General features: G+C 42.5%; 1 protein-coding gene across 3 annotated transcripts in view; it reads left to right on the forward strand.

The window, feature by feature from the left end:
* The window catches only part of eps8l2 (EPS8 signaling adaptor L2), an 84,830-nt gene that overhangs the window by 33,763 nt on the left and 27,572 nt on the right, over window positions 1–23,495 (forward strand). For all 3 annotated transcript variants that reach the window (XM_061917188.1, XM_061917187.1, XM_061917189.1), the window contains 6 exons: window positions 14,143–14,207; window positions 16,199–16,360; window positions 16,495–16,644; window positions 20,628–20,707; window positions 20,811–20,920; window positions 22,882–22,952. In XM_061917188.1, the coding sequence (XP_061773172.1) occupies window positions 14,143–14,207; window positions 16,199–16,360; window positions 16,495–16,644; window positions 20,628–20,707; window positions 20,811–20,920; window positions 22,882–22,952 (638 nt within the window). The remainder of the gene's footprint in view (window positions 1–14,142; window positions 14,208–16,198; window positions 16,361–16,494; window positions 16,645–20,627; window positions 20,708–20,810; window positions 20,921–22,881; window positions 22,953–23,495) is intronic.

Consider the following 23,495-nt stretch of genomic DNA (forward strand, 5'->3'; position numbering starts at 1 on the left):
AATTTCCGATATTACATTTTAAAGCATTTATCAGTCGATAATATCGGCAGTCTGATGTTATCGGACATCTCTAGTTCAAAGTGTTGGAAAAAAAGGAATGGCTAATGGTCCGGAATTAATGGTGAATGACATGCATTTATGTATCGTGTTTTTCGGACTATATGGCGCACTTAAAATCCTTTAATTTTCTCAAAACTCGACAGTGCGCCTTATAACCTAGTGTGCCTAATGTATGGAAATATTTTGGTTGTGCTTACCGACCTTGAAGCTATTTCTATTTGGTACTTGGTGAATTGATAAGTGTGACCAGGAGATGGCTGTCACACATAAGACATACGTGTAGACTGCAATGTGACTCAAGTAAACAACACTGACCTTTTGGCGTGGCGAAGTTGGGAACGTGGCCATGCCAGCAATCTGAGGGTTACTGCTTAAATCCCCACTATACCATCCTAGTCACGTCCGTTGTGTCCTTGAGCAAGACACTTCACCCTTGTTCCAGATGGCTCCTGGTTAGCGCCTTGCATGGCAGCTCCCGCCATAAGTGTGTAATGTGTCTGTGAATGGGTGAATGTGGAAATAGTGTCAAAGCACTTTGGAGTTCCTAAAGGGGAACATTATCACCAGACCTATGTAAGCGTCAATATATACCTTGATGTTGCAGAAAAAATACCATATGTTTTTTAACCGATTTCCGAACTCTAAAAGGGGGAATTTGGCGATTTAAACGCCTTTCAATTGATAGCCTGTCGGAGCGATGACCTTTCACCCGTGACGTCACAACATGGAGCATTTTCTCAATCTTATTACACACACCAAGTCAAATCAGCTGTGTTATTTTCCGTTTTTTCGACTGTTTTCCCGTACCTTGGAGACATCATGCCTCGTCGGTGTGTTGTCGGAGGGTGTAATAACACGAACAGAGACGGATGCAAGTTGCACCAGTTGCCAAAAGATGCGAAAGTCCCTCGTTTGTTCCGCACACTTTACTGACGACAGCTATGCTACGACAGAGATGGCACAGAGATGTGTGGATATCCTGCGACGCTCAAAGCAGATGCATTTCCAACGAAAAAGTCAACAACATCACAAAGTTTTGTTGATGTTATTCAGACATATTTGGTCACGGCATGACTGCAAGCTAACATGCTATTTAGGCTAACTGTATGTACATATTGCATCATGTTGCATCATTTGCAGCTGTATTTGCATCCAGTCTTTCCCTCCGCCCACATTTAATGCCAAACAAACACATGCCAATCGTTGGTTAGAAGGCGATCGCCAAATTTGTCCTCGCTTCCTCCTGTGCCACTATCTGTCGTGATATGGCTCAATAGCTTCAGTTTGTTCTTCAATTTCGTTTTCGCTACCTGCCTCCCCACTCCAACCATCCGTTTCAATACATGCGTAATCTGTTGAATCGCTTACGCCGCTGAAATCCGAGTGTGAATCCGAGCTAATATCGCTATACCTTTCTGTGCTATCCGCTATGTTTGTTTCGTGTGGCTTCATGCTGTGACGTCACAGGATAATAGACGGGTGGATATAACGACGGTTAAAATCAGGCACTTTGAAGCCATTTTTCGGAATATTGCGTAATGGGTAAAATTTCAAAAAAAAACTTTGAGAAATAAAATAAGCCACTGGGAACTGCTTTTTATTGGTTTTAACCCTTCAGAAATTGCGATAATGTTCCCCTTTAAAAAAGATAGAAAAGCGCTATACAAGTGTAACCCATTTACCATAACCATAACAAAATGTATGCTGATCATCGAAAAACCCACAATACTGGGAGGAGCAAATGCAAATATTATTTGAAATTTTTTTTATTTTGTGGTTAATCAACATTCATCGCCGTTTTGCAAGCACTATTTAGCGTTTTATTTAGCACGTGTGGGAAGGATGTGCAAACCGACAGTTTCACACACGGCTGTAGGATCAGTGCTCGCACTGCAAAGACAGCTTCGTTCTACCTGCGAGTGTCGACAATTTGGACAGCCAGAAATTATCAATGAATTCTCAGAGTTCGTTGCTGATCTAATGACGCACGCCGATAATATAATCATAATGGGGGACTTTAATATCCATATGACTACCCCATCGGACCCACCGTGTGTAGTGCTCCAGACTATAATTGATAGCTGTGGTCTTACTCAAATAATAAATGAACCCACGCATCGCAACGGTAATACGATAGACCTAGTGCTTGTCAGGGGCATCACCGTTTCCAAAGTTACGATACTTCCGTATACTAAAGTATTGTCCGATCATTACCTTATAAAATTCGAGGTTCAGATGCATGTTCGTCAAACTACTAATAATAATAACTGCTTTAACAGCCGCAACATTAATACGGCCACAACGACAACTTTTGTTGACCTACTGCCCTCGGTAATGGCACCATTCCCAAAGTATGTGGGCTCTATTGATAACCTCACTAACAACTTTAACGACGCCCTGCGCGAAACCATTGATAACATAGCACCGCTAAAGTTAAAAAAGGCTCCAAAAAAGCGTACCCCGTGGTTTACAGAAGAAACTAGAGCTCAGAAATGATTATGTAGAAAGCTGGAACGCAAATGGTGCACGACTAAACTTGAGGTGCACCATCAAGCATGGAGTGATGGTTTAATAACTTATAAACGCATGCTTACCTTAGCTGTAGCTAAATTACTCAAATCTCATCCACCGTAATAAAAACGATCCTAAATTTTGGTTTAGTACGGTAGCATCGGTAACCCAACAAGGGACTCCTTCCAGTAGCTCCACCCACTCAGCTGATGACTTTATGCAATTCTTTAGTAAGAAAATTGAAGTCATTAGAAAGGAGATTAAAGACAATGCGTCCCAGCTACAACTGGGTTCTATTAACACAGATACAATTGTATATACGGCGGATACTGCCCTCCAAAATAGTTTCTCTCGTTTTGAGGAAATAACATTAGAGGAATTGTTACGTGTAAATGGAATAAAACAAACAACATGTTTACTTGACCCTCTTCCTGGGAAACTGATCAAGGAGCTCTTTGTATTATTAGGTCCATCAGTGCTAGATATTATAAACTTAGCATTCAAAAAAGCGGTTATTCATCCTCTTCTTAAAAGACCTAACCTCGATCCTGACCTCATGGTAAACTACCGACCGGTGTCTCACCTTACCTTTATTTCAAAAATCCTCTAAAAAATTGTTGCGGAGCAGTTAAATGAACACTTAGCGTCTAACAATCTATGTGAAACCTTTCAATCCGGTTTCAGGGCAGATCACTCTACGGAGACAGCCCTCGCAAAAATGACTAATGATCTACTGCTAACGATGGATTCTGATGCGTCATCTATGTTGGTGCTCCTCGATCTTAGCGCTGCTTTCGATACCGTCGATCATAATATTTTATTAGAGCGTATCAAAACACGAATTGGTATGTCAGAATTAGCCCTGTCTTGGTTTAACTTTTATCTTACTGATAGGATGCAGTGCGTCTCCCATAACAATGTGACCTCGGACTACGTTAAGGTAACGTGTGGAGTTCCCCAGGGTTCGGTCCTTGGCCCTGCACTCTTCAGCATCTACATGCTGCCGCTAGGTGACATCATACGCAAATACGGTGTTAGCTTTCACTGTTATGCTGATGACACCCAACTCTACATGCCCCTAAAGCTGACCAACACGCTGGATTGTAGTCAGCTGGAGGCGTGTCTTAATGAAATTAAACACTGGATGTCCGCTAACTTTTTGCAACTCAACGCCAAAAAAACGGAAATGCTGATTATCGGTCCTGCTAGACACCAACCTCTATTTAGTAATACAACTCTAACATTTGACAACCAAACAATTCAACAAGGCGACACGGTAAAGAATCTGGGTATTATCTTTGACCCAACTCTCTCCTTTGAGTCACACATTAAAAGCGTTAGTAAAACGGCCTTCTTTCATCTCCGTAATATCGCAAAAATTCGCTCCATTCTGTCCACTAAAGACGCTGAGATCATTATCCATGCGTTTGTTACGTCTCGCCTCGACTACTGTAACGTATTATTTTCGGGTCTCCCCATGTCTAGCATTAAAAGATTACAGTTGGTACAAAATGCGGCTGCTAGACTTTTGACAAGAACAAGAAAGTTTGATCACATTACGTCTGTACTGGCTCACCTGCACTGGCTTCCTGTGCACTTAAGATGTTACTTTAAGGTTTTACTACTTACGTACAAAATACTACACGGTCTAGCTCCATCCTGTCTTGCCGATTGAATTGTACCATATGTCCCGGCAAGAAATCTGTGTTTAAAGGACTCCGGCTTATTAGTGATTCCCAAAGCCCAAAAAAAGTCTGCGGGCTATAGAGCGTTTTCCGTTCGGGCTCCAGAGCGTTTTCCGTTCGGGCTCCAGTACTCTGGAATGCCCTCCCGGTAACAGTTCGAGATGCCACCTCAGTAGAAGCATTTAAGTCTCACCTTAAAACTCATTTGTATACTCTAGCCTTTAAATAGACTCCCTTTTTAGACCAGTTGATCTGCCCTTTCTTTTCTTTTTCTCCTATGTCCCACTCTCCCTTGTGGAAGGGGTCCGGTCCGATCCGGTGGCCATGTACTGCTTGCCTGTGTATCGGCTGGGGACATCGGCGCTGCTGATCCGCCTCCGCTTGGGATGGTTTCCTGCAGGCTCCGCTGTGAACGGGACTCCTGCTGCTGTGTTGGATCCGCTTTGAACTGGACTCTCGTGACTGTGTTGGATCCATTATGGACTGAACTTTCACAGTATCATGTTAGACCCGCTCGACATCCATTGCTTTCCTCCTCTCCAAGGTTCTCATAGTCATCATTGTCACCGACGTCCCACTGGGTGTGAGTTTTCCTTGCCCTTATGTGGGCCTACCGAGGATGTTGTAGTGGTTCGTGTTGTGGTTTGTGCAGCCCTTTGAGACACTAGTGATTTAGGGCTATATAAGTAAACATTGATTGATTGAAATAAAAAATATCATATAAATAGTTTTATAATTTTATAGCTGCTAGAGAACTTAAGGGGCTCATTAAAACAACTTCAATTGATGCGTTTCGATGTCATTTTATTATTTCATGAACCTGTGTGTCAGCGCATCATTAATTGTTTTGATCCGTCAAACTTACCCATCAAAGTCGGCGGGAGGGTCTTACACAAATACAGTAGTCCAAATGATTGCTTTGGTCTGATGTCTATAACTTTGGAATACTTTCAAAACATGGTGGCTGAAGGAGGATATACGTGTACTTTTTTTAGTAGTTAGTGGTAGATCATTTAAATTTTACGGAATATGTGCAGGGCAGCATGGTGGTACAGGGGTTAGTGCACGTGCATCACAATATGAAGGTCCTGAGTAGTCCTGAGTTCAATCCCGGTCTTAGGATCTTTCTGTGCGGAGTTTGCATGTTCTCCCCGTGACTGCATGGATTCCTGCTTCCTCCCACCCCCAAAGACATGCACCTGGGGATAGGTTGATTGGCAACACTAAATTGACCCTCGTGTGTGAATGTGAGTGCGAATGTGTTCTGTCTATCTATGTTGGTCCTGTGATGAGGTGGCATCTTGTCCAGGGTGTACCCCGCCTTCCGCCCGAATGCAACTGAGATAGGCTGCAGTAACCCCCGCGACCCCGAAAGGGACAAGCGGTAGTAAATGGATGGATGGATGGATTTTCAGCATCTAGCATCATTTATTGAAGTTGTCCGAGTTATTACCGCACTTTAGACCAAGATCTCGACCACTACTCCAAATACAAGTGGAACCAATCAGGTCTCTGTATCTGCCCACTGACTTTAATACAAAATAAATGTGTTAAGTGCTGCCACACATATTTTTTAAATAATTAGACATATCATGAAATAATTAATTAAATCAAGGAATCAATAATCACTTGTGTGAAGGTTTCTCTCCTCGGGGTTCTCCGGACCACCAAGCACCTACATGACGGACTCTTCCAGATTCTCAACAATGTTTATTTTGCGATAAAGCATCTTGTTGTCCTTTTCATTAAATGACTGTGGCATCTTTCAAACTTGCTTTCTCTCATGCTCCACCATCCAACACCTCTCCTTCCCGACTGCTGTCTTTAACAGAGCGACAGGTGATTAGACAAACACTCTCAGCTGTGTCAACCACTCACCTGTCGCTAATCTCGAAGCCGGTTCTGCCACACCCCGCTTCGCTGTAGGTGCGCAAGCCACGCCCAGCACATACCTCCACCGCCAGACTCAGGCCGGGACGCCGTCTGTCCGCGCCCACTCCCCCTCCCCCCCGGGAGAGAGTGGGAAAGGAAGTCGGCCACAGCCATCTGTGCACCTGGTCTGTGAATCACTCTGAATTTGTAGGGTTGCAAACCTAGATACCAACGGGTGTCCCGCGCATTGGCATCCTTCATGCGGTGGAGCCACTGGAGTGGTTTGTGGTCCGAGCAGAGACTGAATGAGTGCCCCAGGAGGTAGTATCGGAGGGCCCCGACCGTCCACCGGATGGCGAGGCACTCCCTTTCGACTGTGCTGTACCTGGGCTCCCTGTCGGGTAATTCCCGGCTGATGTAGATGATGGGTCGGTCGACGCCCTCCACCTGCTGGGACAAAACCGCTCCCAGTCATCTGCCCGACGCGTCAGCCTGCAGACAAAACGGGAGAGAAAAATCAGGAATGTGCAGGACCAGCTCCTCGCAGAGGGCCTTCTTAACCCTCTCAAACGCCTGCTGGGAATGCTCCGTCCACTGGACCAGATCTGGAGCACCCTTTCGGGTGAGGTCAGTTATTGGGCTGGTCAGGTCCGCAAACCGAGGGATTAACCTCCGGTAGTAACCCGCCAGACCTCTTTTTTCGTCTTGGGGGTTGGGCAGGCCACAATTGCCGCTGTTTTATCCATCTGCGGCCAGATTGGCAGTGAGCCTCGCCTGCCTCAGGGACTCGAGCACTGCCCCTACCCGCTAGATGTGTTCTTCCCAGCACTCGGTCCATGAGGCGCTGGAACGTGGCGGGCGCACCGAACAAGCTAAACGGAAGTGTCACAAATTGGTACAAACCTTCCAGAGTGGAAAAAGACGTTTTTTTCTTTGACAATGCCGAGCGGGAATCGGCGGGGGCTTCGCTGGAAGCCCACCCGGCCCCCTGTTGGCACCCTATGAAGTATTTTCCCTTCGAGCAGTGTCGGATGAACCCGCGTTGCCACTGGCAACTGCGTGGATACTCCCCTTTCCTATGGTCCGTGAACGCACCCTCACGCATTGTGTCAGTAAACGTCTAAACCCCGGCCAATTTGTGCCCAAAATTACGGGGTGCAAGAGGTGCGTACTTACAGCTACCTCAACCCTATGCTTTTGGCCCTCACACCAAATTTCTACTGGCACCATAGGGTACTTGTGCACACCCCCATGAACACACCTGATTTTTAGCCGTGTTGCCTGCCTCAAAGCCACGGGTCGAAGCAGGTTCTGATGGATCATGGTTTGCCCGCAGCCTGAATCCACCATCGCCTGGTATGTACTCCCTTGTATTATTACCTTGATACTGTACGTCTCACCCGGGTCGGGGGAGGGCACTGTAGGGCCGGCTACCGCAGCCACGCGCCCCACCTCCACCTGCTGAGGTCCCTGACGCGCGTGACGGGGCCTCGAACACCTCCAGCACGCCTCCAGTACGCCCCCAGTTTGCCTGCCCAACCGTTAAGGGGCCGTCTGCGCGGGAGATGTTCTGGGGGCAGCAGTCGGGACCTGCGGAGAAAGAGCAGAAGGAGAGTCACGCAAGTTAAGGTGGGGGACGTGCTCTACGCTCTCCTTATGTCGCGCGCTCTGTCCGTGCGCCGTTGGTGCCGGTTGTGCCTCGCGGTGGACTGCCAGGTGGTCCTCGGCGAGGGTCACCGCAGCTGCCAGGTCACGGGGCAGGTGGTACCGGACCCAGTTGGCCGTCTTCTTCAGGATTGCCTCTATAAACTGCTCTTGGATGATCTGGTCCAGCAACCTGCAATCTCCCTCTCCCGGCTGCAGCCAGCACGTCGCTGCGCCACGGTGCCGCTGAGCAAAGGTGAATGGCCGGTCCTCCTCCCCCAGACGCATGGACCGGAACCGGCGCCGGTAATCTTCGGTGGTGCCTCCTGTCTGGTCCAGCACCGTCTTCCTCAGGTCCGTGAAGTGCACCCTGGATGCCGCCGGCAGGCTGAGCGCCATACTCTGCGCCTCCCTCGTCAGGAGCGGCAGGAGCCGCATGCCCCACTCTTCCTCCGGCCACACACATGCTGTCGCCGTGGCCGCAAAAATGTCCAAGAATGCATGGGGTTCTTAATCCTCCCCCATGTGGAGTATGGTGACGGCCGTTGGCCTTGGCCGTTCCCCGCCCATCTGGTCCGCCCACAGGACCTGGCACTGTTGGCGGGCCACCTCGATCTGTTGGCGGCTGCTCGCTGCCACCTTGGCGAGCACACCCTTAAGATCCGTCAGGGGGTCGTCCTACTCCGCCTCCGGTGGTCCAGCCAGGTTAGGCGCCAAATTGTGAAGGTTTCTCTCCTCGGGGTTTCCCGGACCACCAAGCACCGACATGACGGACTCTTCCATATTCTCAACAATGTTTATTTTGCATTAAAGCGTCTTGTTGTCCTTTTCAGCAAATGTCTGTGGCATCTATCAAACTTGCTTTCTCTCATGCTCCACCATCCACCACCTCTCCTTTCCGACTGCTGCCTTTAACAGAGCGACAGGTGATTAGACAAACACTCCCAGCTGTGTCAACCACTCACCTGTCGCTAATCTCGAAGCCGGTTCTGCCACACCCCGCTTTGCTGTAGGTGCGCAGGCCACGCCCACCACAACATGGTTAAATAATGACATGGGATTTTACATTACATACATAACATGTTCATGTTCATGTATTCAATTCCAATTATATTTGATCAATGACACATTTGAGTAAGAATTTAGGGATTTATTTATTTGTTTAATTTTGACCTATTTGACCTTCGGGCAGCAAGGTGAAAGAGGAGTTAGTGTGTCTGCCTCACAATACGAAGGTCCTGAGTAGTCCTGGGTTAAATCCCGGGCTCGGGATCTTTCTGTGTGGAGTTTGTATGTTCTCCCCGTGACTGCGTGGGTTCCCTCCGGGTACTCCGGCTTCCTCCCACCTCCAAAGACATGCGCCTGGGGATAGGTTGATTGGCAACACTAATTTGGCCCTAGTGTGTGAATGTGAGTGTGAATGTTGTCTGTCTATCTGTGTTGGCCCTGCGATGAGGTGGCGACTTGTTCAGGGTGTACACCACCTTCCGTCCGATTGTAGCTGAGATAGGCACCAGCGCCCCCCGCGACCCCAATGGGAATAAGCAAAAAAATGGATTTCTGTTTGGATGGATGGATGACCTTCAGTCCTCTCTTCGTCATACTTTGAAAACCACAAGCTTAAAACTTTTTTACAAATTCTTTAGAATTGAGTATCATCTAAATTCTAAACAAGTTTGTGATGTTTATATAATATAAACATCACAAAATAATCAATCAATCAAAAATTACTTATATAGCCCTTAATCACAAATGTCTCAAAGAGCTGCACAAGCCCCATGGACATTCTCGGCTCAGATCACACGTTAGGGCAAGAAAAAACTCAACAAAATGGGAACAATAAGAAACACTGGAACAAACCACAGATCTGTGAACCCTAAGTGGATACGCCTAATAATGTGAGGGTCCAGTTCATAGTGAAGGGATCCTCTTGTATGCAGACAAGTCAGCAGCACAGACACAACACCGACTGATGCATAGAGCAGTGGTCCATCCCAACTTGGAAGAGCAAGCACCTTCCTCCGTGGAAGCTTGTCTGTGGCCACCTAGTAATCTCTCCACACAGGAGAGATGGTGGATCAACTAGTCTAAAAAGGGGCCTATTTATGGGCAAATTTGTATAAATTAGTTTTAAGATAGGACCTAAATGTTTCTACTGACGTACTATCTCTACCAGTTACCAGTAGGGCATTCCAGAGTACCGGAGCCTAAATAGAAAACGCTTTAGAGTCTGCAGACTTTTTTTTGGCTTTGGGAGTCACTAATAAGCCGGAGTTCTTAAAACTGTGATTTCTGGCCTGGACATATGGTACAATACAATCAGCAAGACAGGATAGAGCAAGATTGTTTGGTATTTTATACGAAAGTAGTAAAACAGTAAAGTCGCATCTTAAGTGCACAGGAAGCCAGTACAGGCGTAACATGATCAAAATGTATTTTTCTTGTCGAAAGTCAAGCAGCTACATTTTGTACCAACTGTAATCTTTTAATGCTATACATAAGGAGATCCAAATATAAGATGTTACAGTAATCGAGACATAACAAACGCATAAATAATGATCTCAGCATCTGTGGTGGACAAATTGGGGCCAATTTTAGCGATATTGCAGAGATGAAAGAAGGCCGTTTTAGTAACACTCTTAATGTGTGACTCAAACGAGAGAGTTGGGTCGAAGATAATACCTAGATTCTTTACCGAGTCGTTTTGTGTATATGTTTTGTTGTCAAATGTTAAGGTGGTATTATTAAATAGGTGTCTATGTCTAGCAGGACCGATAATCAGCATCTCCGTTTTCTTAGCATTGAGTTGCAAAAAGTTGCTGGAGTTGGGTGTCATCAGCATAGCAGTGAAAGCTAACGCCGAATGTGTGTATGATGTCACCTAGCATCAGCATTTAGGTGTTGAAGAGTGCAGGGCCAAGAACCAAACCCTATGAAACTTTTCCTTGTCCCACGTTACTCTAACATACTCCAAGGTCACGTTGTTATGGGAGAAGCACTACATCCTGTCAGTAAGATAGGAATTAAACCAATTAAAGGGTAAGTCTTACATACCAATAGGTGTTTTAATATGTGGTAATATAATGTTTTGTAATATGTGGTAAAATAATGTTTTGATTAACGGTATCGAGAGCAGCAGATCAAGTAGCAGAAACATGGATGATGCATCAGTATCCATAGTTAGAAATAGATCATCAGTCACTTTTTTGAGGGCTGTCTTTGCTGAAAAGGTTTACAGAGATTGTTAGATGCTGTTTTTGCAAAGATTTTTCTGAGAATTTTAGAGATGAAAGAAAAGTGGGACACCAGTCGGTAGTCCACTATGAAGTCATAATCGAGGTTCGGTCTTTTGAGTAGAGGGTGAATAATCGCTGATTTGAATGCTAGGGGAACAGTACCAGAGGAAGGTGATTAGTTAATAATATTTAGCACTGATGGTTCTCATATCAAAAACAGCTCCTTGATAAGTTTTCCAGAAAGTGGGTCAAGCAAACATGTTGTTTGTTTTGTCCCATTATGAGTTGCAGGAATTTCTCTAACGTTATTTCTTCAAAAAGAGACTATTTTGGAGCTCAATATCTGTTGTACATACATTCGTATCTGCGTCAATTGGAATAGCTATTGGAGCTATTGGTCGATTGGAGCTGGGAAGCGCTATCTTTAATCTCCTTTCTGATTAGTTCAAAGGTAGTCCTTAGTCCCTATGTTGCTACCATTTGTGCCGCTGGAGCTGCGTAAAGCAACCTAAAAAAAACGTTATGTAGCGTCCTCCTTGTTAGTGTGTACTGATGTTGAAGACAATATACATTTCATTGCACATGTACTATATCTCTATATTGATGATTAAATGTTTTATAATTCCACAAGTTTTGTGCTGCAGACGCACGTCTGTGCGCTTTAGGCACTTACACATGCAAAACGGGTTCCTTGATTTATTAGTGAGTGCTGATTTTGGACATAATGTACATTTCATAGTAAGCACCTCAAATGATTTATGTTTAGGACAATGGTAAAGGTTTTCATTAGATTTTAGTGCGACCCCTCAGCCCCTTTTAAGGGGACGGGTAACATGTGCATTCGTATAGTTAGGAGGAGATGCCTAGTTATGTGGAAAAAAAACAATCTGGTTTTAGCCAGGTCTCACTGAGACCAACGACGTTAAGATTGTTGTCTCTAATGACCTCATTAACAAATAACGCTTTGGGAGGCAATGATTTGATGTTTAAAAGGCCAAAATTATAGGTTGTTGGCTGTTTAGAGGCTTTTTTGTTAATAGTATCTATACTACTGAAGTACTGATATTAATGACGTTGCATCTATTTCGCGTGGTGCGCCTTAAATAATTTTGAGATTACAAGTCTTATTTATTGTCTTCTTTCTAATCTCTGACTCTCTCATGCTAATGTAATTGGAGCCGACATAAACAACTATGTTTGCATAGCCAGTGGTGCGATTAGCCTGTCGTACGTGTTTACTAGGCCTGTTGCGAGTAAGTTCCCTAAGAGTAGCTTCAATATCGGGTGCTCGAGCTTTGGGAATAAACTTGCCTGTGGCTGGTTTTCTCAGCTGTATGTTCCGGGTGATGGAGTCCCTTATGACTAAGGTGTGATGTCCGGTAGACTGGGGCTAAATCTATTATGCGTCTCAACCAGTTCACCGTGGCTTGAAATAAGTATGTTCATGTTAAAGGGGAACTGCACTTTTCTTCGGAATATTGCCTATCATTCACAATGCTTTTACATTCTAATTTGCAATTAAAGCTATGAGCAGCGTTGAACAGCCCTCGCCCCCTTTGCAGCGCTGGGTTTACGTCAAGTCGGCTGGCTCACACAATCCATTCACAGGGCTGCCACACGCTTGTGGTCATGTCCTTTCTGATGCCCTGGCCCAACATCAAAATGTCATGAAAATTGGAGCATTTGTAAATAAGTTATGGTTGTTGTAATTTTCCACCCCAAGGGGGCGATATTAGCACCGGCGTAGACATGCCATTGCATCCCACACAACACCCCAACCCATCATTAAAAATGTATGGAAGATTGGAGCATGTGCAAGTAAGTTATGACTGCTATAGGTCACCAACACAAGGGTGCTATAATGGCAATGCTGTAGTCATGCAGCTGCGTCCTACCCAACACTCCAACCCACCATCCAAAATTTCAGGAAGATCGGAGCAGGTGTAAGGATAAGTTTCCACTACGTGGAGCCGATGGCAGCACAGTATTCATGCAGTTGCGATCTGCCCAATACCCCGACCCACCATCAAAAATTTCGGAAGGATCGGGGCATGTATATGGAAGCTATAACTGTGATAGTTTGCCACCACAAGGTGGCGATATGGGCACCACTGCAGTAAAGCAGTTGCATGCCATCCCTTACCGTGATCAGAGCATTTGGAAGGAAGTTATGACTGTTATAATTTTCACCAAAAGGGGAGAGCAGTTGGACTTCATTGTCCATGTTGGGGAGGACATTTAAAAAGTAGCACTATGCCAAGTCATAATTCTCTCACAGACTTGCCAAAAGTGTATGCAAGTTTCTTAAGGCCACTAAATATAAACCAAATTTTATGTAACTAACAGTGTTTGTAATATGTGGCACTTTTATGGCCCGTATGATCAATAGATGGCCGCTAACTAGGGCTTTTCAAAACAGGCTGAAGTAGACTTGACACTCTGTTATTGGCCTTAATACGTATGTACTTGTGATGATAACAATGAGGATGTTTGCACGGTTCTGTTACCTGTGAATATGCTTTAAAACCCTTTGAATGCTTAAATGGAGCACTAATGTAGGCATGGCCAACAAAAGATATGAAGTTACACCACTATTTGATAGCACTTTCAATAATTAACTTCCCGGATATGCATTTCACAACTCTTTTGGGAGTCAATGTTTGGTAGAAAATAATTTTTTTAAGGTGTTTTTTTTTTTTGTAATTATTTTATCCCATGCTGCTGCAAAGTCATCTTTTTTTTTTTTTAACATGAGACGTTCCAAAATAATTATTCTCTTTCCTTACTAAGGGTAACAATAAAAAATAAACATACCCAGATTGGTTTTTCTTCCTTATTGCCCTGCTGGTCTTTTCAGCTCACACACACACACACACACACACACACACACACACACACACACACACACGCACGCACGCACGCACACACACACACACACACACACACACACACACACACACACACACACACACACACACACACACACACACACACAAAAGTGTATTCGCTCTTGTCACTCGCTCTTGTCACTTTTGCTGGTTGGTGCATCATGTGGTACCCAGGCGAGTGTTGTTGTCAATGTTAGTATGCATAATTTAGCAATTTTCTAAACTGGTTTCTTTTCTTTTCTGCAGAGCAAAGAAAAAAATATTCTAACTCCAATTTTATCATGCATGAGACGTCCCAGTATCATGTTGAGGTAAGACCATCTATGTTTGTGTTGGATTTAAGGGAAGTTAAGATATGAGACGGTTTTGATTGTTTAATCTCGAAATCAATGTATCTTCATTTTTATTTATCTTATGAATAGTAGAACTTTTTGTTGTTGCAAGCTCCTGCAGCTGACATCTAAATAAGGCTTAATATTTTATTTTAAAACACATTTGTGAACATTCTAACTGCCTAATACTATAGTGACACAGTTATAGTATAGTTTGACGATAAGATTTTTGATGTCCTCCTTTGTGAATGTAGAATTTTTGCAGTTCATCTTCTATATTTTCATTTTTATTTTCCAGGGGGAACTCTCTTGAAGGAATCAATAAAATACAATCTATCTATATTTTCCTTTTAACTCAAGATTTAGAAATGCATTTTTTTATTTTCTCAAATGATTTGATTTAACATGTTTTATTAAAAGAAAATAACATATTGAATATATCTTGCAATTTTATTATTTTCAACTGAAAATATATGATGCAATTAAAAAAAAAATACATTTTTTTTGCTGTTTTCGCTTTCAAAAAATCTGTTAAGCCAAAACTTATTTTGGTATTACCTCAAATAGATACAAAATTTACAAAAAATGCAAATAACAATTAAAATGCTACAATGAAAAAGAAAGTAAATTACATCATACAGTTATGTAATGTAAGTATGATGTTAATGGTAATTTATGAGTTACTGTATATATGAGTGTCTCAATGAGCATGTTTATAGCAGTGGTATGTGGCCAAATAATGACTTAATTAAATATTCAAACACATTGTTACTGTTCAAACTGTGTGTAATGTTAAAGAGGCCAACACTATTAAATACAACTTCTGCCTTGTTTTTAATGAATATTCAGGCCTACTAAACTACTGTATTTTGATATTGGACATTATGGTGATACTTCTCTTAGAGGAGGGGTCCTTAAAGTCCCAAGTAAAAAAAAAAAAAAAAAAAATATATATATATATATATATATATATATATATATATATATATATATATATTACACATATTACCTTTTTAAATCAGTCCTTTCTAATCTATATTCTACCGCTTGTTACTCCCGGTGTCTCCTAGCCGCTCAGGCAAATCATATCGTCTAAAAATGCATTTTCCCAACGATAGCGTGACATCATTGCACCCTTACATATCTATATATATATATATACATATATACATATATATATATATATATGCCAAATTCTTTTAACCCAATGCGGCCCCCGAGCCAAAAAATTTGGGCACCCCTGTCTTAGAAGGTTAAACAAACATATCCAACGTAGATTTCACAATAAAAGCCAGTAATTTGTTGACATATTATTGCTAAATTAACTAACTTTTTATTAATGTGTAACTTACTTGTTTAATTTATCTTCATTCAAAATAGTTTACTTTTATTTAACTTACCGTATTTTTCCGACTATAAGTCGCAGTTTTTTTCATAGTTTGGCCGGGGGTGCGACTTATACTCAGGAGCGACTTATGTGTGAAATTATTAACACATTACCGTAAAATATCAAATAATATTATTTAGCTCATTCACGTAAGAGACTAGACGTATAAGATTTAATCGGATTTAGCAATTAGGAGTGACAGATTGTTTGGTAAAGGTATAGCATGTTCTATATGTTATAGTTATTTGAATGACTCTTACCATAATATGTTACGTTAACATATCAGGCACGTTCTCAGTTGGTTATTTATGCGTCATATAACGTGCACTTATTCAGCCTGTTGTTCACTATTCTTTATTTATTTCAAATTGCCTTTCAAATGTCTATTCTTGGTGTTGGATTTTATCAAATAAATTTCCCCCAAAAATGCGACTTATACTCCAGTGCGACTTACATGTGTTTTTTTTTTCCTTCTTTATTATGCATTTTCGGCGGGTGCGAATTATACTCCGGAGCGACCTATACTCCGAAAAATATGCTATATGTTAAACTTTGTCTTTTGTTCTACATTCTCTGCCCTCAGCACCTCTCCACCTTCATCATGGACAAGGCCGAGTCCATTATCACCGTGGACGACGCCATCAAGAAACTAGTCCTGCTTGATTCAAAAGACAAAATATGGACCCAGGAAGTGCTCCTGCAAGTCACTGATAAGGCAGTCAGGCTGCTGGACTGTGACACACAGGTGGAGCATTGATACACATGCTTACATAAAGTGCACTTAAGAAGTTTATTAACACTTTTATGCACCGTACGTTGTAAATGGGAACATTTGTTTTACTGGCCACATTTGATATATCAATATGTTTTCTCTCACAGGAAGAGCTGGAAAACTTCCCCCTTAGCACCATCAAAATGTGTCAGGCCGTATCGAATAAGACGCGATACGCTTCCATGCTGCTGCTGGTGTGCCAGGACAACGAGCAGCACAAGCCAGACATTCACTTCTTCCACTGTGACGAGGTGGAGGTGGGTGTTGCCTTGGACGCTTCTCAGTTGGCATCCTTTTATTCTTCGTGCACCATTGGTCCAATTTGACCTTTAATCCCATTCATAAAAGCCTGCATTGTCAGGTCACATTTCACTACTTATGGACTTGCCTGAAAAAAAAAAACACTTTCAGTAGCCGTTGATGAGTAAACACACTGACCACAACATTAGGTACACCAGCACAATATTAGTAGTCGAAGCGAAAACTAACCCTAATTTTCATGTGTAGAGATTAAGACTAGTCCACATGAACACCAATAACAAGTTAAAGATATACAAACCCCATTTCCATATGAGTTGGGAAATTGTGTTGGATGTAAATATAAACGGAATACAATGATTTGCAAATCCTTTTCAACCCATATTCAATTAAATGCACTACAAAGACAAGATATTTGATGTTCAAACTCATCATTTTTTTTGGTTTTTGCAAATAATAATTAACTTACAATTTCATGGCTGCAACACGTGCCAAAGTAGTTGGGAAAGGGCATGTTCACCACTGTGTTACATCACCTTTTCTTTTAACAACACTCAATAAACTTTTGGGAATTGAGGAAACTAATTATTGAAGCTTTGAAAGTGGAATTCTTTCCCATTCTTGTTTTATGTAGAGCTTCAGTCGTTCAACAGTCCGGGGTCGCCGCTGTCGTATTTTACGCTTCATAATGCACCACACATTTTCGATGGGAGACAGGTCTGGACTGCGGGCAGACCAGAAAAGTACCCATACTCTTTTGTAACACGTGCTGAATTTGGCTTGGCATGGTCTTGCTGAAATAAGTAGGGGCGTCCATGAAAAAGACGGCGCTTAGATGGCAGCATATGTTGTTCCAAAACCTGTATGTGCCTTTCAGCATTAATGGTGCCTTCACAGATGTATAAGTTACCCATGCCTTGGGCACTAATGCACCCCCATACCATCACAGATGCTGGCTTTTGAACTTTGCGTCGATAACAGTCTGGATGGTTCGCTTCCCCTTTGGTCAGGATGACACAATGTCGAATATTTCCAAAAACAATTTGAAATGTGGACTCGTCAGACCACAGAACACTTTTCCTCTTTGCATCAGTCCATCTTAAATGATCTCGGGCCTAGAGAAGCCGGCGCTGTTTCTGGATGTTGTTGATAAATGGCTTTCGCTTTGTCTAGTAGACCTTAACTTGCACTTACAGATGTAGCGACAAACTGTATTTAGTGACAGTGGTTTTTCTGAAGTGTTCCTGAGCCCATGGGGTGATATCCTTTAGAGTTTGATGTCGGTTTTTGATACAGTGCCGTCTGAGGGATCGAAGGTCACGGTCATTCAATGTTTGTTTCCGGCCATGCCGCTTACGTGGAGTGATTTCTCCAGATTCTCTGAACCTTTTGATGATATTATGGACCGTAGATGTTGAAATCCCTAAATTTCCTGCAAATGCACTTTGAGAAATGCTGTTCTTAAACTGGGGAGATCAGTGCAGTGGAGGTTGAGCGGGTCCAGCATAACATTGTGAAAGTCCAGTCCATAGTGGATCTAACATAATAGTGCACATTCACTCATTCACACACTGATGGCGGGAGCTGTCCTGCAAGGCCCTGACCACGACCCATCAGGAGCAAGGGTGAATGGTCTTGCTCAAGGACACAACGGACATGAGGAGTTTGGTAGAAGGTGGGGATCGAACCAGGAACCCTCAGGTTGCTCGCACGGCCACTCTCCCAGCTCTCCAAAGCCGTCCACAGTGTTTATGTTGCTGTAATTAAAAAAAAATCTGAATCATTAAATTCATTCTTAAAAACGCGATTTGGCCAATCAGAAGCCAGAACAAGCTACCACGGCTAACTCAGTCACACAATGCTGTTTGGTCATCAAAATAGTGATACATTAGATCAGGGGTGTCAAACATACAGCCCGCAAATAGGTTGTATCCTCCCCGCGTGATGCGTTTGCCAAGTAATAAAATCAGCTGCTTTTTTTTTCTTCTTTTTTTAACAAAAGAAACTGCTGTTCTTTTTGTGTCCACTGGTTGTCACAATAGCAATTCTGTTTGGCAAGCAAACAATTTATACTGGAGCCAGGCAAGAGGTAAACAGTAAAGGGTGACAGTGGCTCCTCCTCCTCAACCCACTTGAAACTTAAAACCTGCCGTTTTATGTCTTCTGCTTGAAACACATCGTAATTTGGCACCCTCGTTGCCCCCAAAATGTCTCTGACAAACACGAGAAAAGTGAACATAACTCTTTTCAATAGTTTTTACCTCCGTTTCTTACGGATTGTTGAGTTAGCACTGGATTGATTCATGGACATGACAAAGGAGGTATTTCATACCAAGAAGAGTTTGCATGTTGTGTTTTTTGTTCAATCCCAGAAAGACTTTGACTCATAGTTTAATCCTGGTTTTGTAGATACACTGAGATAAGGTCCAAACCCGTTGTGTTTTTAAAGCTGTGCCAATTTCCTCAGAATTTTCAACAACCTTGCAATGTTTTTCCAGGGGATTATTTTGTGATTTGTACGTTTTCATGTGCCTGTTCTATTTTTGGCCAAAGTAAAACAAAGAAAACAACTTGGAGTTGTCTTTATTTTTAGGTTAACATGCCATGATTTTACCATTTCGGCCCACTTGCGAATAGATTTTCCTCCCGAAGCTAAAATGAGTTTGACACCCCTGCATTAGAGGCACAATGATGTGTACATTATTTTTTAGCGCACACTTACATGAAGCCCCAAACATCATAAAAGTATTTTTCTAATCACCTCTGCATGTTATAGGGCACAGGCACTTTTCCCTCCAATTTTTCATATGTGTGAGCAAACGGCAAAACTCCTTGAGCATTCAGTGGCGCACATGTGAGCGACGGCAGACGTGCACACTGTTATGCGCTTATCTTTTTATTCGCATTTGGGCGCGGCCTAGATCTGCCGTGCGCAGTGGACTCGTGAGCGGTGTGCAATTGCACATGCGCGTACTTTAGAGGGAACGTTGGGCACAGGCATGCACGTCTGCCCAAAATTAAACCAACACCTGTAGGTCAAGAACTCCGTGTTGTTAAACAAGGTTTAACTACGTGTAGTAATGTCGCACATTTTGTCACAATTGCAGCCTGGTATCGCTGACGTGACCCCAAGATGCAGAGACTGCGAGTGATGTGCAGGGAAAAAAAAGTAATTTAATGATCCAAAAACTTAATCCTGTTTTTGGATTAAGTTTTGTTAATTCCACAACTGTGGAATTAACATTACATCACATTCTTTTACATTACATCCCTGGTTCAATCCCCACCTAGTACCAACCTCGTCACGTCCCTTGTGTCCTGAGCAAGACACTTCACCCTTGCTCCTGATGGGTGCTGGTTAGCGCCTTGCATGGCAGCTCCCTCCATCAGTGTGTGAATGTGTGTGTGAATGGGTAAATGTGGAAGTAGTGTCAAAGCGCTTTGAGTACCTCGAAGGTAGAAAAGCGCTATACAAGTACAACCCATATATCATTTATTAGGCATTATAAATGCTTTTTGGCTTAGTCGCAGACTATGGGTTAATAAATGAAAAAATATGCAGATAAAAACATGCCAGCAGCACATCGCTTCATATAAACACAAAAGCAACACTAACAATGTACACGCACACAAGCAATGCAGGGTCATGACACATTTCGTATTACACAAAACAAAAAGCCCCATTTTACCCATGCACATACAAATGCTGAATACGGACATTTTGAAAATCTCCACTCTGGCCATACTTTTCGAAAAGCTGAGTTTATAAGAATAAAATCCTTCACCGAGAAGTCTACGCATTTAAAACAAAAAATCAGTATTCGTGTGGACAGGGCTTTCTTTATACATGCAAACCAACAAATAGCTTTCTACCCAAGCAAGTCAGAGCTTTTCTTCCTGTCACTCACACAAAATAATTTGGGATTATTATGACAGTAATATTTAGAAATATTTGAATCCACTGTGTCTCTCTGTGACCTAGGCTGACTTGGTCCACGCAGATATAGACAGTGCCCTCGGAGACAACAAACATGGCAAGAAAATGCGGCTGCACACACTCAAGTGAGAGGCGCCAGCACGCACACGCACGCACGCACGCACACACCCACACACACACATTAATATTCGGGTATTAGAAGGTGTCAATTATTTCTTCCTCTTGCAGAATCAACCAGGAGAAGATGAAGCATCAGAGGGAGACCATTCTCCCAAAGTCACCCCGAAAGGGGCCCCCGCCTCTTGCAAAGGGACGCGTCGCTGCCCCAAACCCACAAGGTGAGTGTAAAAGATGATTTTATAATGGTATAAAATTAGACAAAAATACACTATAAAAAGTATGAACCCGTTCTGTTTGTATATTAACAGTCTTGCTGTTATGTACTGTTGCATGAAGCTTTTTATATTACGTCTTGTTTTATTTCTGTTTCAAGGCGACACCGATTGTTAAATGTATTTGGTGTTTTACATCACACACTAATCTAATTTGAATTGAACTACTATGAATGTTAATTGTCTACGTCAGGGGTCAGCAATACGCGGCTCTAAGGCCGCATGCGGCTCTTTAGCGCCGCCCTTGTGGCTCCCTGGACCTCTTTCAGAGATTTGTGAAAATGGAAAAAGATGAAGAAAAAAAATGTTTTAGTTTTAATATATTTTCTGTCGGAGAACAAACATGACACAGCCATTCCTAATTGTTAGAAATCCCACTGTTTATATTAAACATGCTTCACTGATGAGAGTATTTGGCAAGCAGCGTTTTGTCCTACTAATTTCAGCGATCCTTGAAATCATCGTATTTTGTTTACATGTACAACTTTCTCCGACCTTGCCACAGTAAGACGTGTTTTATGCCACTTCTTCTTTGTCTCATTTTGTCCACCAAACATTTTATGCTGTGCTTGAATACACAAAGGTTAACTGTGTTGATTTTATTGAATTGCTGGAGTACTTATCAGGCATATTTGGTCAATGCATGACTGCAAGCTAATCGATGCTAACATGCGATTTAGGCTAGCTGTATGTACATATTGCATCATTATGCCTCGTTTGTAGGTGTATTTGAGCTTATTACATTTCCTTTACTTATGTCCTCAGTGTATTTAATTAATATTTGCATGCCTTATGAAATATTATCTGTATGTAATATTGGCTGCATTTCTGATAGTTGTTTGTTGTTGCCATGTTGTTCCAGACAACAGCAAACATTACCCAGCTTTCCAAAGATTGTAATAAAACCATTAGAAGAAGACAGTCTGCTCTTTCCTTTAACCTGGAGACACATATTTATACCTTTGGCCATTCTAAGGCAGTATTTTGCAGGAGTTATCTCACCCTCTGAGAAGCTTCTGATTTACTGATGTTTTCCAATGTGGCAAAAATGTGTAGAATAAATATTACATTCCAACATTTCTGTCAACACAAATTTGTGTCAGCCTGCGAAACAGTCATTTTGATAGTAGGCTAGTATTGCTAATATAAACACGTACATCCTGTGCTGCCTTCATTATAAGACTCATACAAACCTTTAAATTTGTTGCAGCTCCAGAAGAATTTCGTTTTTGTAGTATTGGTCCAATATGGCTCTTTCAACATTTTGGGTTGCCGACCCCTGGTCTGAGTGGTTCTGAACAGAAAAGCTACTAACATGTTGTTTATGTTGGGTAATGTTTTCTGCTCTGAATGTACTACATGATTGAATGTTATTGTATAATATCATCTAGTTCATCTACAGTCACCTTTGAAAATGTATTTTATAGTGCATACAGATGAGGCAGCACAGTGGCAAAGGGGTCAGTTTGCATGTTATCCTCATGACTGCGTGGGTTCTCTCCGGGTACTCCGGGTTCCTCCCACCTCTTAAGACATGCACCTGGGGATAGGTTGATTGGCAACACTAAATTGGCCATAGTGTGTGAATGTGAGTGTGAATGTTGTCTGTCAATCTGTGTTGGCCCTGTGATGAGGTGGTGACTTGTCCATGGTGTACGCCACCTTCCGCACGAATGCAGCTGGGATAGGCTCCAGCACCCCCACGACTCCAAGAGAGAAAAGCAGTAGAAAATGTATGGATGGAGTGTACATACATTAATATTAGTTGTGCACCCCTGTATTAGATGCACAATGGATGAATGAATGGAGTATATAGACATTATTAGTTGTGCATGAACGTACCTCCTGTGCACTAAAATACAGGAAATCTTTCATAATGTCTAATTTGTGTGTATATTTGGGTGCAGAAAGACGAATCTCTGCACAAAATGACCCAGAATCACATGAAAGGTTGGCCCAGCGCATTGAGAAGGATGTGGTGAGTATTCCTTCATTAATCACGTGTGTAAATACATGCAATGAACATTTAATTGGAAATCTACCAACCTTTAGGCACAATTCCCAAAAAGTGAAGTTCCCCATCAACCCCAAGCAGATGCACAAATTATGTAATGATACCTCATATAATAAGAGTGTATTATTATGATTATTGTATTTTTCAGACAATAAGGGGCACTTAAAATAATTTAACTTTCTCAAAAATCGACAGTGCGCCTTACAACCCCGTGCACCTAATGTATGGCATCATTTTGGTTGTGCTTACTGTCCTCGAAACAATTTTATTTGGTACATGGTTTAATGATAAGTGTGACCAGTAGATGGGAGTCACACATAAGAGATACGTGTAGGTTGCAATATGATGGCAGTAAACAACACCAAAACTTTGAATGTTCCATTGAGAATATAGAACATTACACACAGCGCTCAAAAATCTGTCAAAATGTTTTCAGTACAACTTCGATAAGTTCTGAAGCCGGACTGCTTGATGGATTGCCGGCACATTAAACATACAAGTGTTATC

Source organism: Nerophis ophidion, linkage group LG12, assembly GCF_033978795.1.
Source record: "Nerophis ophidion isolate RoL-2023_Sa linkage group LG12, RoL_Noph_v1.0, whole genome shotgun sequence".
NCBI classification, from domain to species: Eukaryota; Metazoa; Chordata; class Actinopteri; order Syngnathiformes; family Syngnathidae; genus Nerophis; species Nerophis ophidion.